At 43.5% G+C, this 13,590-nt stretch overlaps 1 protein-coding gene across 1 annotated transcript in view; it reads right to left on the bottom strand.

The window, feature by feature from the left end:
• The window catches only part of LOC126322126 (cysteine-rich secretory protein 2-like), a 247,661-nt gene that overhangs the window by 34,446 nt on the left and 199,625 nt on the right, over positions 1-13,590 (bottom strand). The window contains exons 3-4 of the mRNA XM_049994259.1: positions 8,160-8,304; positions 3,932-4,068 (exon numbers count right to left, since the gene is read on the bottom strand). Of these exons, the coding sequence (XP_049850216.1) occupies positions 3,932-4,068; positions 8,160-8,277 (255 nt within the window). The 5' untranslated portion in view covers positions 8,278-8,304. The remainder of the gene's footprint in view (positions 1-3,931; positions 4,069-8,159; positions 8,305-13,590) is intronic.

The following is a 13,590-nucleotide window of genomic DNA, read 5'->3' as shown; positions in this document are numbered from 1 at the left end:
TAACCTGAATGCCCCCCTCCCCTCAATTTCTTTTCATAATATGAAGTCTTTGGTAGGTCATCAATCGGGTTACTCATTCAACACAGCAGAACGTCAACGATGTTGTACGCCCCGTTTTGTTGGTCTTCATGGCAAGTCATCCTGAGCTTACATTTCAGCAAGATCTACATCTACACGGATGCTCTGGAAATCACATTTAAGTGATTTAAGTGCCTGGCAGAGGGTTCATCGAGCCACCTTCACATTTCTCTAACATTCTAATCTCGTATAGCGCGTGGAAAGAATGAACACCTATATCTTTCCTTTCGACCTCGGATTTCCCATATTTTATCGTGATGATCGTTCCTCCCTATGTAGGTCAGTGTCAACAAAATACTTTCGCATTCGGAGGAGAAAGTTGGTGATTGGAATTTCGTGAGAAGATTCCATCGAAACCATTTCGCAATGATTCCCAGCCCAAATCTTGTATCATTTCTGTAACACTCCCATATTTCGCTATAATAAAAAACGTGCTGCCTTTCTTTGAACTTTTTTGATGTACTCGGTCAGTCCGACTGCACGAGGCCAGAGTTTCTATTGCTTTTCTTCTACTTTCCAGCCCTACCTTGACCTGCAACGTCCAGCTCGGGATTCTGACGATCTAACGCACATATTGGACAAAATTTGGCACGATTTCCCGCAGGAGGTGTAAGGTGTCAGGCAAATCCAACACCTTCCATGAAAACCCTAACATGATAGCAAATCCTGCAGTATGTCACATAGCTCCGAATAAATCCTGACATTAAAGAAACCGAAGTAATACGATCATCGAGTGAGCAAATCGAATAACACAGACTAACACAAGAAAGCCTAAATGCATGTCATACCTTCACACCGTGAAACAGAAGCAGTTCCGAGGGGAGGAACGAGAACAGAAGCCGAGAGCAGAGTCGTGTAGGCTAGGACGCCCTACGATAAGGGACGGACACCCACGTCGCCAGCCGACCGCCAAGACCACCCCCAGCCCATGTTAAAAGATAGAGTCCTCCAGAAGAACAGTATAGATCATACGTTAACACTAAAACGGCCATACCAGCTGCAAGTTTTAGCGTGAGACTATACGCGTCTCTGTTACGTTGCAAATATTAAAAACATTGCCCCACCACGAAAAGTATAACGTTTCTTATTGGATAGACAGAATTTTTATAGGCGGAGCTTAAGGTTAACATTGAGACCCTGATTGGTCAGTTGAAAACACAGCCAGATAGCTTTTCTTAAACCAACTTCGGTAAATAGTAGTAAAGAGAAGTTGGAAGAGTTGCTACCGAGATGGCTAGGTGTGTGTAGCTGCGTCGCCCGCCGCCCCCTGACGCTGAATAACCACCGACAAGGTAATGAACGATCGCAATGCCGCATGAAAGCGCATAAGGCTTCACTCAGAACTGCTGAAGTCTCATCTGTTACACCCCTTTTTGCGGAATACTAGTGTCGCTCGTCAATTAAAGCTCATGGTATTCACATTTGCTACTTGAAGTTAAAATCCGAAACGCGATGATTTTTCTGTTATATAATTATTGAGAAGCCACATCAGCCACTGTAATTTACGACAAGTTAAATAAGTAATTAAAGACAACTGAGGGTCACTGTAGACCATTTTGATAGTTTTCTCTTTTATAAAATTTAAACGTAGATTATAGATGTGATATGGCATACGTCATCCTTCGATCCATTGCAAAACTTGGAACCCATTCAGAGAATATTCGTTCACATTTTTGTTGAACGCAGTTGGTTTTTATGATCCTGTACTAAAATATTTCGTTTTATCAATAGTCCAATTTGTAAACAATGTTTTGTGAGTAGAATAAAAATTCCAGTGGTAAACTTAACTACTTTCTCGACGTTATTTCACATGTCATGTGTGGTCTGGCGTCTCCTTACCAGCAACAGGTCCCAGGTTCAAACTAGTCAATTCCCTAAAAAATACGCTCAGAGCGGTGGTAGGGAGACACGACTTAGAACAAACAAACACCACGCAGTATGTTAGAGAGGAGTCAACAAATCCGTCAATCGATGTCAAGCCGAATAACTGCTTGCATAATGGTCAGAAGTGGACCAACGTGTTATTGACTTGCTCAGTTTCTGAAGGACTTTCCCTTAAATAAATCATCCAGTTTTTCTGAAAGTGTAATAATTTGTGTGTACATGTAACACACCTGTCCATTTCCTTCCCATCCGGATAATTCCTTTTTTGGAGTGTGTATACTTTGTATAACACAAACCTGTCAGTTTTCTCCAAGGCTCAGCTGCAACTCGAGGCTTCTATAGGGGAAGTGGCAACAAAACGACTATTCACGTTGGTGTGTAGAATATATGAGTCTGGCGACATACCATCTGACTTTCGGAAAAGCATCATCCACACAATTCCGAAGACGGCAAGAGCTGACAAGTGCGAGAATTATCGCACAATCAGCTTAACAGATCTTGCATCGAAGCTGCTTACAAGAATAATATACAGAAGAATGGAAAAGAAAATTGAGAATGTGCTAGGTGACGATGAGTTTGGCTTTAGGAAAAGTAAAGGCACGAGAGGGGCAATTCTGACGCTACGGCTAATAATGGAAGCAAGGCTAAAGAAAAATCAAGACACGTTCATAGGATTTGTCGACCTGGAAAAAGCGTTCGACAATATAAAATGGTGCAAGCTGTTCGAGATTCTGAAAAAAGTAGGGGTAAGCTATAGGGAGAGACGGGTCTTATACAATATGTACAACAACCAAGAAGGAATAATAAGAGTGGACGATCAAGAACGAAGTGCTCGTATTAAGAAGGGTGTAAGACAAGGCTGTAGCCTTTCGCCCCTACTCTTCAATCTGTACATCGAGGAAGCAATTATGGAAATAAAAGAAAGGTTCAGGAGTGGAATTAAAATACAAGGTGAAAGGATATCAATGATACGATTCGCTGATGACATTGCTATCCTGAGTGAAAGTGAAGAAGAATTAAATGATCTGCTGAACGGAATGAACAGTCCAATGAGTACACAGTATGGTTTGAAAGTAAATCGGAGAAAGACGAAGGTAATGAGAAGTAGTAGAAATGAGAACAGCGAGAAACTTAAAATCAGGATTGATGGTCATGAAGTCAATGAAGTTAAGGAAGTTAAGGAATTCTGCTACCTAGGCAGTAAAATAACCAATGACGGACGGAGCAAGGAGGTCATCAAAAGCAGACTCGCTATGGCAAAAAAGGCATTTCTGGCAAAGAGAAGTTTACTAATATCAAATACCTGCCTTAATTTGAGGAAGAAATTTCTGAGGATGTACGTCTGGAGTACAGCATTGTATGGTAGTGAAACATGGGCCGTGGGAAAACCGGAACAGAAGAGAATCGAAGCATTTGAGATGTGGTGCTATGGACGAATGTTGAAAATTAGATGAACTGATAAGGTAAGGAATGAGGAGGTTCTACGCAGAATCGGAGAGGAAAGGAATATGTGGAAAATACTGATAAGGAGAAGGGACAGGATGATAGGACATCTGCTAAGATATGAGGGAATGACTTCTATGGTACTAGAGGGAGCTGTAGATGGCAAAAACTGTAGAGGAAGACAGAGATTGGAATAAATCCATCAAATAATTGAGGACGTAGGTTGTAAGTGCTACTCTGAGATGAAGAGGTTAGCACAGGAAAGGAATTCGTGGCGGGCTGCATCAAACAAGTCAATAGACTGATGACTAAAAAAATAGCGAATTGTGTTGTCTCTCTGTCACACATACACACGTACACACAAGCATGCACGCACGCAATTGAAAATGATATGAGGCGCTTGGCTTTAGGTTCTCGCCCCCCCTCCCCCCCCTCACAACCCCCTCACCCACCCCCCACCCCCCACCCCCCCTCCGACGTTAGTCGGTTGGTAACAACCAAACAGTGAGCAAATTGCCAGACTCACCATCTTGAGCATGTTGGACGCCGGTGGCGACACTTTGGTGCGGAAGAAATTGTGGTAGAGGACGATCTTGCGCTGCACCTTCTTGCCGGTGGTCACCAACGCCCTCGTGGGAATCTTGTTGCCGTACACCCTTGGGCCTGTGAAAAAGTATCAATGTGAGAACATATCCCGGCAGACTTGTGCAACACATGCCATTGATAAGAGGGAATACCTTTAACGCTTGACTACGAGAACGAACCCAATATCTTAAAGGATCAGCAAAAGCTGACGAAGCATTTGCTGCTCGGCACAACGAATAATGTATTAGTAGAGAGAAAGTCAACGAACTCCTATTCACTGACAGTGTGTAAGACAGATCACCAGAAATGGAATAACAATCTGGATTTTTCATTTCGTCAATGTGGAACTGAACAGATTTGAGTCCACTTCTTATAGTGTTACGTATGTGCAGTCATGTGTATCATTAAAGACATGACCAAAGTTACTACTGAAGTCAAATGTTGGTCTGCAACAGATAAATCGTAAGTTATCTTAATTTTTCTTTCGTCCCTAGTTAATTTTAGTGCATTTTCTATATTTTGCATTGACAGTAGCGCATCAGTAATAGCACTTCAAACGTGGACTAGTTACCTGAGTAACAAATCAATCAGGGTCATTTAAACCCTTCTTAAGCTGCCAAAGTCGACTGTTGCTGATATAAATTGAGAAGTGGGAACGCGAAGGAACACCCACAGCGAAACCAGGACCATAAATACCTCAAGCACTCACAGACCGGGACCGACAAGCATTTCAGACATTGATTATAAAAAAAATCGCATGAAATCAGCAAAACGGAATCACTTGCGAGTCACAAAGTGCCACCAGCAGTCAAGCTAGCACAGTGCCGCTACGTATGGCGTTAAAAAGAAGAGGGCACAATGTTGGATCAGCTCCTCATAAGTGATACATTTCTGTAGTCAATGCTAATCGACCGCTTCAGGTGGTGTAAAAAGTGACGCCATTTGACAGTGGACGACTGGAAGCGAGTGATTTGGAGTGCTGTATCTCGCTACACCCTGTGGCAATTTAAAGAGGGCTTTGGGTTTGGAATATGCCTGGAGAACATTGCCTGACACCATCTGAAGTGTACACAGTGAATTACAGGGGAGGTTGTGTTAGCACCCGAGGGTGTTTTCCGTGGTTACGGTGTGGTTCCCTTACCGCGCATAAGGAAACGCTATGTATGGAATAATATGAACACATTTTACAGCTTTGCGTAGAGTGGAGGAACAGTTCGGAGACGATGATTGTTTCAGCATGGCAATGCACCCTGTCGTAATGCAGCAGCTGTGAGACAATAATTTGTGGATAATAGCATTCCTCAAATGGACTGGTCGTCCCAGACTCCAGATCCTGAACCCAAAGGAACATCCAGACCCCAGAGTCCAAGATTACTACCTTTTTTGGTTTCGACTCTTCAGCAAAAATATGCTGTCATTCCATTCAGACACACAAGTGAAAGAGTCTCCAACACAGTATAAGTCATCGTAAAGGCGAAGTGTGGACACATCCCATATTAATGTTCACTAATAGGTTTCCGTACATTTTTAATCAAATAGTGTATTACGCCGGTACTCTGCTTGCGTTTGCACTCTGCGTATGGAGCCATTAATGTATGTGAGTTGTCACAATTCGTAGCAGAATTGTTCCTCGATTGATAAGCAGCGACATTTCTTCTTGTCTCGTATGGTGGGTCACGAGAACTGCTCGAAAGTGAACAGTCTACGAGATTTGAGTCGTGCTGAAATCATACTCTTACGACTAAATTGTTGAAGCTGACGGCTGCTCGCGTTATGCGGCAGCTCTTGGTTCGGATCCTGGTCTCGGACATTTTTTCAGATGCTTAGAATTTTGAGTATCAACGCGGTAACTGCAGAAGTGAACTTGTAACCTTAGACGGCTCTTGTAAACATGCAAATCAGGAATCAATTATTTGTTGGATTAATTCTTGTATCTATCTTCCCTGCAGTTTTTACTCTCTACAGTTGCTTCTAATACCATACAACTTATTCTACGATGTCTTAACACACGTCCTGACATTTTGTCTCATCTTTTTGTCAGTGTTTTCCATATGTTCCTTTTTTCACCTACTTTGTGCAGAACATCCTCGTTCTTTATCAGTTTACGTAATTTTCAACGTTCTTCGTTAGCAGCACATCTTAAACTGATCGATTGTCTTCCTTTCCGGATCCACAGTCCATGATTCACTACTATAAGACGCTGCATTCTTTTTATACACTTCGTAATAAAGGCGGGTCCCTACACAAGGCATCAATCAACCCGTAATCCCTCAAATTAAAGTCGCTGTGTGGGTTAACGGATTTCTCACAAATTACAATGCTAGCCACTAAAATTACACCACCATAAAGGCGATATGCAACACATCTGAAATTGTCATGAAGAGTACATGCTTGGATGTGCAATAGATTAGCGTTTCAACACAACCGCGCACACAAGGCAATTCGACAGTGGCAGAATCGAGGCTTATCGAGTCTGTGGTTTATGGCTGACTGCGTCCTCTTTCTCAGACTGGCGTTGCCCACCTGTGTGCAGAGGTTCAGAACGCCTCTGCTGGCGCCTCCCTGTGCGCTGCGTGAAACTAATCCGGGAATGGTCGCCGTTCTGGCAGTCCACCGTGCTCCTGATGTCGTCGCACTGCCCGTGTGTGTTCTTGTCTTCCTGTGAACGAGCCAACCCTCTGACTAAAGGTGAGTCACGTCGCTGTGCGATGCTGCGCGGCCGAGCGAAGAATACGCCTGTCCTCTCGAGCGCTAGTCGCGCTGGACCGCTGAGATCCTCCATGGGGCTGAACCCATCGTCTTCACATTCTCATGATGACATTGGGATGTCGGCCAAGAAGGGCGGTAAATGTAGTTTCGACAGGCCACGGTGTGGCCGCTATCGAATTCGGACATATGCTGGTAGATGTTTCTTCTTCTTAGTCGAGGCATAACACAATCTCGTCACAAGCAAACAGCAGTGAAATGCTATTTTACAATCGGAAACCTACTGCTTCAATTCTAGTTATAAACACAACGTAAAGGCGTTATTCCTATGTAATTTGTGCAGCTGCGCTGAAATATTAATCACTCATGTATACAAGAATGTAGTAAACTTTGTACCAGTTTGTCGTTTTTCGATACTGCCTTTATGCTGTTGCAAATTTAATCGCGAGCAGTGTACACGAAAATCACTTTTGGAAACGAGACTCCCCTCCACAATTCTAAACTAAATAACATCTCGTTAAGTTTGAGAAAGACAGGCTAAACTTACATGTGATGACACTTTAACTAATAGCTAATATTCCCGACAACAAAACAGCACACAGTCTTGGTGGTGCTCATTGTACAGCAAACTGTGCATTTTATGTACTGATACGTCTACTAATAGTTTCTCTTCCAGACAGGAAAACGACAAACAGTTTGATTGGTAGTCATTGTACAGAAACAGAGGTATAATTTAGACATGTAAGGTTAAAATGAATCACACGTGCAGACACACACACACACACACACACACACACACACACACACACACACACACACACACCACAAAACCAAAGACACCACAAAACACATCACACACAGCAACACAATACACGCCATAATACAAACAAATCTCAAGACAACACACAACACAACGCAAAACAAAATATAGCGCACACCACAGCACTCCACAACACGACACACAATGCAGAAAAAAAACACCACTACACACCGCAACATGCCACGCAGAACAACACAAACGCAGTATCACACACACAACACAGCTCCACACAAAACACAACTCAATGGACAACACAATATACCTCACAAAATACAACACTCAATACTTCACTACACTACATAGAACAAAAAAACACCACACAAAACAAAACATGACAAAAAGCAACATTCATAAAACAACACATAGACGATACAATGAAAACACAGAACAAAATACAAAATGCAACACGCATCACCCTACAGAACAACACAACACTCTCACTGACTCTCTCCCCCTCACCCTCCCTCCCTCCCTCCCTCTCTCCCTTCCTCCCTCTCTCTCTCTCTCTCTCTCTCTCTCTCTCTCTCTGTGTCTCTCTCATTCTGTATGAGCAGAAGGATACTCACAGTGCTGCAACCCATGCGCACCAACCACCCTGTACGAAATGCTGCTTCAGATGGTGAGAGTGTCGGCCAGTACTCACGGGTGTCGGTCCTCCAGGCGTCAGCGTCGGAGAAGAGGACGAGTGTGAGCGCGGCGAGCACCAGCAGCCGCAGCAGGCAGCGGGCGCGGGGGCCGGCGGCGCCGGGGCACGCTGCCATCGTGCCACGGGGGGTAGCCAGCTGGTCCTACAACACGCGTGCAAACTGAGCACGTCTAAACAGGTAACCGAGGAATAAAAGACGAGGAAATCAGCGTTTTGCAACCCGCCGCCCATGTAGATCAGCAACGAGGCTGTTACCTAGTTGGTCTACCAACCAGATGGACGGCTGGGCCTTTCCCAAGGCAGCGCATGGCCGGAGGAATGTTTCAGCACAGTATATCTGGACGGCAGTGGTACCTTGTTCGGTGACTTGAATAGATACGAAGCACTAACGCAGTCGACTTGTTGACAGTACTACCCTGGGATTTCCCTGCAGAGAATATGGGGAAACCTGCATCACGCTTCAAAGACTACCTTCTATTCTGAAGCTGACTATGTGAAGTATCTGATGAATCTGATAATCTTTGTTACACGGCAACTGCATTTATGCACCACAAGCCACTTTCCGGTGTGCGACGGAAGGTTCCTCAGGACTATCATGCACTACTACCATGTTAAATTCACTCTTCACGAATGACGTCTGAGAAAAAAAAATCATCGGTAAGTATATGTATGATCACTTACACTCTAAAGAAAAAAACTACGTATTACCGAGGAATGATTCGAATGGGGCGGAAATCGGTACATGTGAGGTACATATACACAATTACTTCACAATTGAATAAATTATTCAAGAGAAAGAGTAACACATTTGTCCAACTCTGACCTTACACAAACAGTTATTCGTCTTACCATTGATTGATGGAGCCGTTGGATGTCCTCCTGAGGAATATCATGCCAAATCCTGTCCAGTTAACATGTTATATTGTCAAAATCCCGAGCTCTTTGGAACGCCCTGCCCATAAAGTCCCAAATGCTCTCAACTGCAGGGAGATCCGACGATCTAGCTAGCCAAGGTAGTTTTTAGTAAGCACGAAGACAAGTGGTAGAAGCTCTCGCTATGTGCGGGCGGGCCTTATCTTGCTAAAATGTAATTCCAGAAAGACTTGCCTTGAAGGGCAAGAAAACGGGGTGTCGAATGCCGTCAGCGTACCGCTGTGCTGTAAGGGGGTCGCGGATGACAACCGAAGGGGGTTGTGATATGAAAAGAAGTAGCCTCCTGAGACATCACTCCATGTTGTCAGGCCGTATGGAGGGCGACAGTTAGATTGGTATCCGACTGCTGCCTGGGGCGCCACGAGACACGTTTGCACTGGTCATCGGTGTTCAGTTCGAAGCGTGACTGATCACTGAAGACAATTCGACTCCAGTCAGTGAGACTCAGAGCTTGCCAAACCGTACCTATGGCCACCAAGATCATCGGACCTGTCACCAGTTGACAACGTTCCGAACATTATGGGTAGGACCCTCCAATCAGCTCAGGATTTTAACCACCTAATGCGCCAATTGGACAGAATTTGGTACTACATACCGCAGGACAAATCCAAGAACTCTGTCAAATCAGTGCTAAGCCGAATAACTGTTTTCATAAGGGTCGGAGGTGGACAAACACGTTACTGACTTGCTCAGTTTGTGAAGCTCTTTCTCTTGAATAAATCATCCAATTTATTTTGAAATTGTGATCATTTGTTTGTGTGTACCCGTTCATCGTATATACCGATTTCCATCCCATTCGGATAATTCCTTCGTGGTGTGCCTTTCTCAAATGTATGGATGACGTTATACAGAGTTTCTCAGGACATATGGTCAGCATTCAGGGTTACGACAGGAACGGTCATTAGATCCATAAAATTCTAGTAAATATGGGTTCTAAAATAATGCCTTAAGAGCTAAGAGCACTTCTTCATCGAAGATACACTGAAAAAAATCTCTTCTACTAAAAGCTCTTCGATTTCCATATTTTGAGGGATGGTACTACGAAAAAAAAAGTCTAGTAAATATGTGCTCTAAAGTGCATATCTTAATACCTACGAGCACTTGTTTATCTTCGCTAATATGGGACATATCCCTTCTATGAACAAGTGCTCATAGCTCTTACTGTGTGCAATTTAGAGTGAATATCTACTAGACAATGTTTTCTTGTTTTCGTCCATCCTATCTCCTCCCAAAACATGAGACTTATGTTGGAGTTACTGCATTCCAGAGCACTTATGTTACCTCCTTCTGTTGCAGAGGACGCCGATTTAGCCCTTGGACCTCTTCAGACGTTGGGAGAGCTAAGGCTGTGGAGGTATATTTGATATCCTTCATGCTGTGTAAATTATTCCAGTCATACATACTGGAGAAAATGAAATCAACACTGTCGCATAAATAGTGACAGTTTGTTACGTTCTGAACGAGATTTTCAGTGACGAGGACAGTTGACAGCCCCAGCTGCAAATAAATGCTTACGTAATAAACTGAAAATCACTCTACTATATAAATAAGAACTCAGTGAAGTTAGTTTTGTATAATCATATAAGAGAACTGGGCAAGAAATACTTGGGAGGCTTACGCTGTGCCTAAACTCAAAAGCGAACTGCGTAGTGGGGGAAATCGCCTTTCCAAGAAGAACGCTACAGCTGCAGTACCGGATGATTAAGAAACAGTTTCCCCTCTAGCCGGGTAGAAAAGTGTGCAGAGATTTACGTAGAACCCATCCAATGCTTTTCTTGTGTTAGCATTATTAATAATTCATATCTGTATTCTATGTAGTGTTAACATTCCCAACGAAAAATGTACTTGGGTGTGTCTGCTCTCTCCGCCACAAGTGATTCATAAGATGAGCTGCTGAAAGGTCGGTATAACGTTGTGAGCACCCTGTAGTTTCTTCTTGTAGTGTAGTGGGATAGAGAGACTGAAAGAACTTGTGGTCGCTTTTCAGTTTGTAGACCTATGAAGGAGGGACTCCACCACTCCCCCCCCCCCCCAACCCCCCACCCCCACCCTTAGAACAGAATTTAACACTGAGGTTACTACAGCGGTTATGAAGTACATGAACTGTATTCGCACTTGCGAATATGGACAACCATCAAACTTCAATGTGTCGACAACTGTTTGTCTACAATCTGCACTCGCGCATCCATTTTGTATAGTCCCATACAGGGCAGATATTTTAACTGAAAGTCACTTGCCCAGTTTAGGCGGATAAATACGGCGTCGTCCACAAGTACGATGCCATGTTCATTCGGACATGCGCGCATTATTCCGTTATTCCATTACACAGCTGATGGTTGTCCATATTCGCCACTGCGAAAACATTTCATTTATTTCATAGTGGGTATAGTCGCCGCAGTGCCTATTTCTTCGGACATGCATGAATGTTCGAATGAACTTTGCATCGTACTTCTGAACAACACAGGCACTGCAGTATCGTATTTATCCGCGGAAACCGGGCAAGCGAATTTTAATTAAAATGTCTCACCTGTATGGGGATATACATAATTGATGTAAGAGAGCAGGTTGTAGACACATGGTTGCCGACATATGGAAGTTTGTATGTGGCCATAAGTAGCAATCGGATAGCCTAATGGTAAGGCAACAGCTCACGATAAACGGGATATCCGGGTTCGATTCCCTGTCTGGCACAAATTTTCATTGTCGCCATTACATTATGCATCAGATAGTTGTCCATATTCGGAACTGCGAATATATTTCATGTATTCACTCTAGAAGCCGAGGTTTCCAAGTTTTCAATAAAAACCTTAAATAGTTCAAATGGTTCAAATGGCTCTGAGCACTATGGGACTTAACATCTGTGGACATCAGTCCCCTAGAACTTAGAACTACTTAAACCTACTAACCTAAGGACATCACACACATCCATGCTCGAGGCAGGATTCGAACCTGTGACCGCAGCAGTCGCGCGGTTCCGGACTGAGCGCCTCAACCGCTAGACCACCGCGGCCGGCCCTTAAATACTAACCTTTAAACGTACACAACCACCATGCATACACCCCCACCGCAAAGTATTTTTAGTATGTTTTTCATGGCACTCCCTCCTACCACCGCACAAAAATTTGCTACTATACGAATTTTTCCCCTAATTCTCCTTCGTTGACTGGACTGCCATAACTTTGACGTCCATAGGATGTGAAACTACTTCCTTTTTAGGAGCATTCCCTGGAAAAAATGCCATATGATAATTTTTTACTGCTCTGTCGCGTTAGTCGATCTGCGCCTGTTTCATTAACGACTTTAATGACAAGTATTGACTGATTCCTTGATTCTATGTTTATTGATTGCTGGAATAATTTCCCTGCGCGGAGAGGCCGCGTGGTTTAAGGAGCCATGTCACGGATTGCGCGGCCTCTCCCGCCGGAGGTTCGAGTCCTCCCTCGGGCATATGTGTGTGTGTGTGTGTGTGTGTGTGTGTGTGTGTGTGTGTGTGTGTGCGTGTGTGTGTGTGTGTGTGTATGTGTTGTCCTTAGCATAAGTTAGTTTCAGTTGCTTTAATTAGTATGTAAGTCTAGGGATCGATGACCTCAGCAGTTTCGTCCTTGGAAATTCATATACATTTGGACATTTTGAAATAATCTCAATGTCTGGATTTCGTTGGACGTCTGAGAAACGTAGAAAAACATCTCATCATTTACGAACAACCTGAACTGACCACCTCAATCGCCAAGATCACTAATCAATTGCTAGATGGGTGCGCAGTGAGTCCGAAGTAGTATGGACGAGATCTATTAATGATAAAGTTATTGAAATGTATCCATTAATTCAAGAGGCACGTGTCCGTACTGTAAAGCAGTGGCGATATATTCTGTACAGAGATTTGCAAGCAACAGCTTCTTGTGTACGTCAACGTCCGTAAGTACTATATAATCGGAATTCCACGGATTGTAGAGGCGACCGCTGATACCAAGGCTAATTTCAACGGTCGAAATGATACAGTAGTTCAGCTCGAAACCTGAACAAACTAGAAACCATAATAAAATTCCAGATCGACCTTCCTGATTCAGATTTTCCACGGTTTCTCTCATTCGTTCCAGTTCCACCAGGACCGTAACCTTGCCTCCAACATCATCATCAATGTTAATATAAAGTAGTACGAGAATGACTCGTGCTCTGAGGGTTCCGTGAAAACTTGATTTTATACATATACATGCAAATTCATGCATCTTCGAAATCGAGAATCTCAACTAGTTTTGCGTGATTTCGATATAGATACTGGCGACATAACGGCCGCGTGAATTCGAAGAGCGTATCAAAGTCTTTACTGTAGTTCCTCAGACTTTGCCAGGCATACAAAAGAAGCGAGCAGGGGACTTCAGTTTATATATGTAGATATAGAAGATTTAATAAAATATTTTTCAATCACTTACTAAGACATGACTATAACGTACATTTTATGTTTGCGTACAGTAATGCCCGTCTATTATGGTTCTGA

Source organism: Schistocerca gregaria, chromosome 2, assembly GCF_023897955.1.
Source record: "Schistocerca gregaria isolate iqSchGreg1 chromosome 2, iqSchGreg1.2, whole genome shotgun sequence".
NCBI lineage: Eukaryota > Metazoa > Arthropoda > Insecta > Orthoptera > Acrididae > Schistocerca > Schistocerca gregaria.
This window is presented reverse-complemented; position numbering and strand designations above follow the sequence as displayed.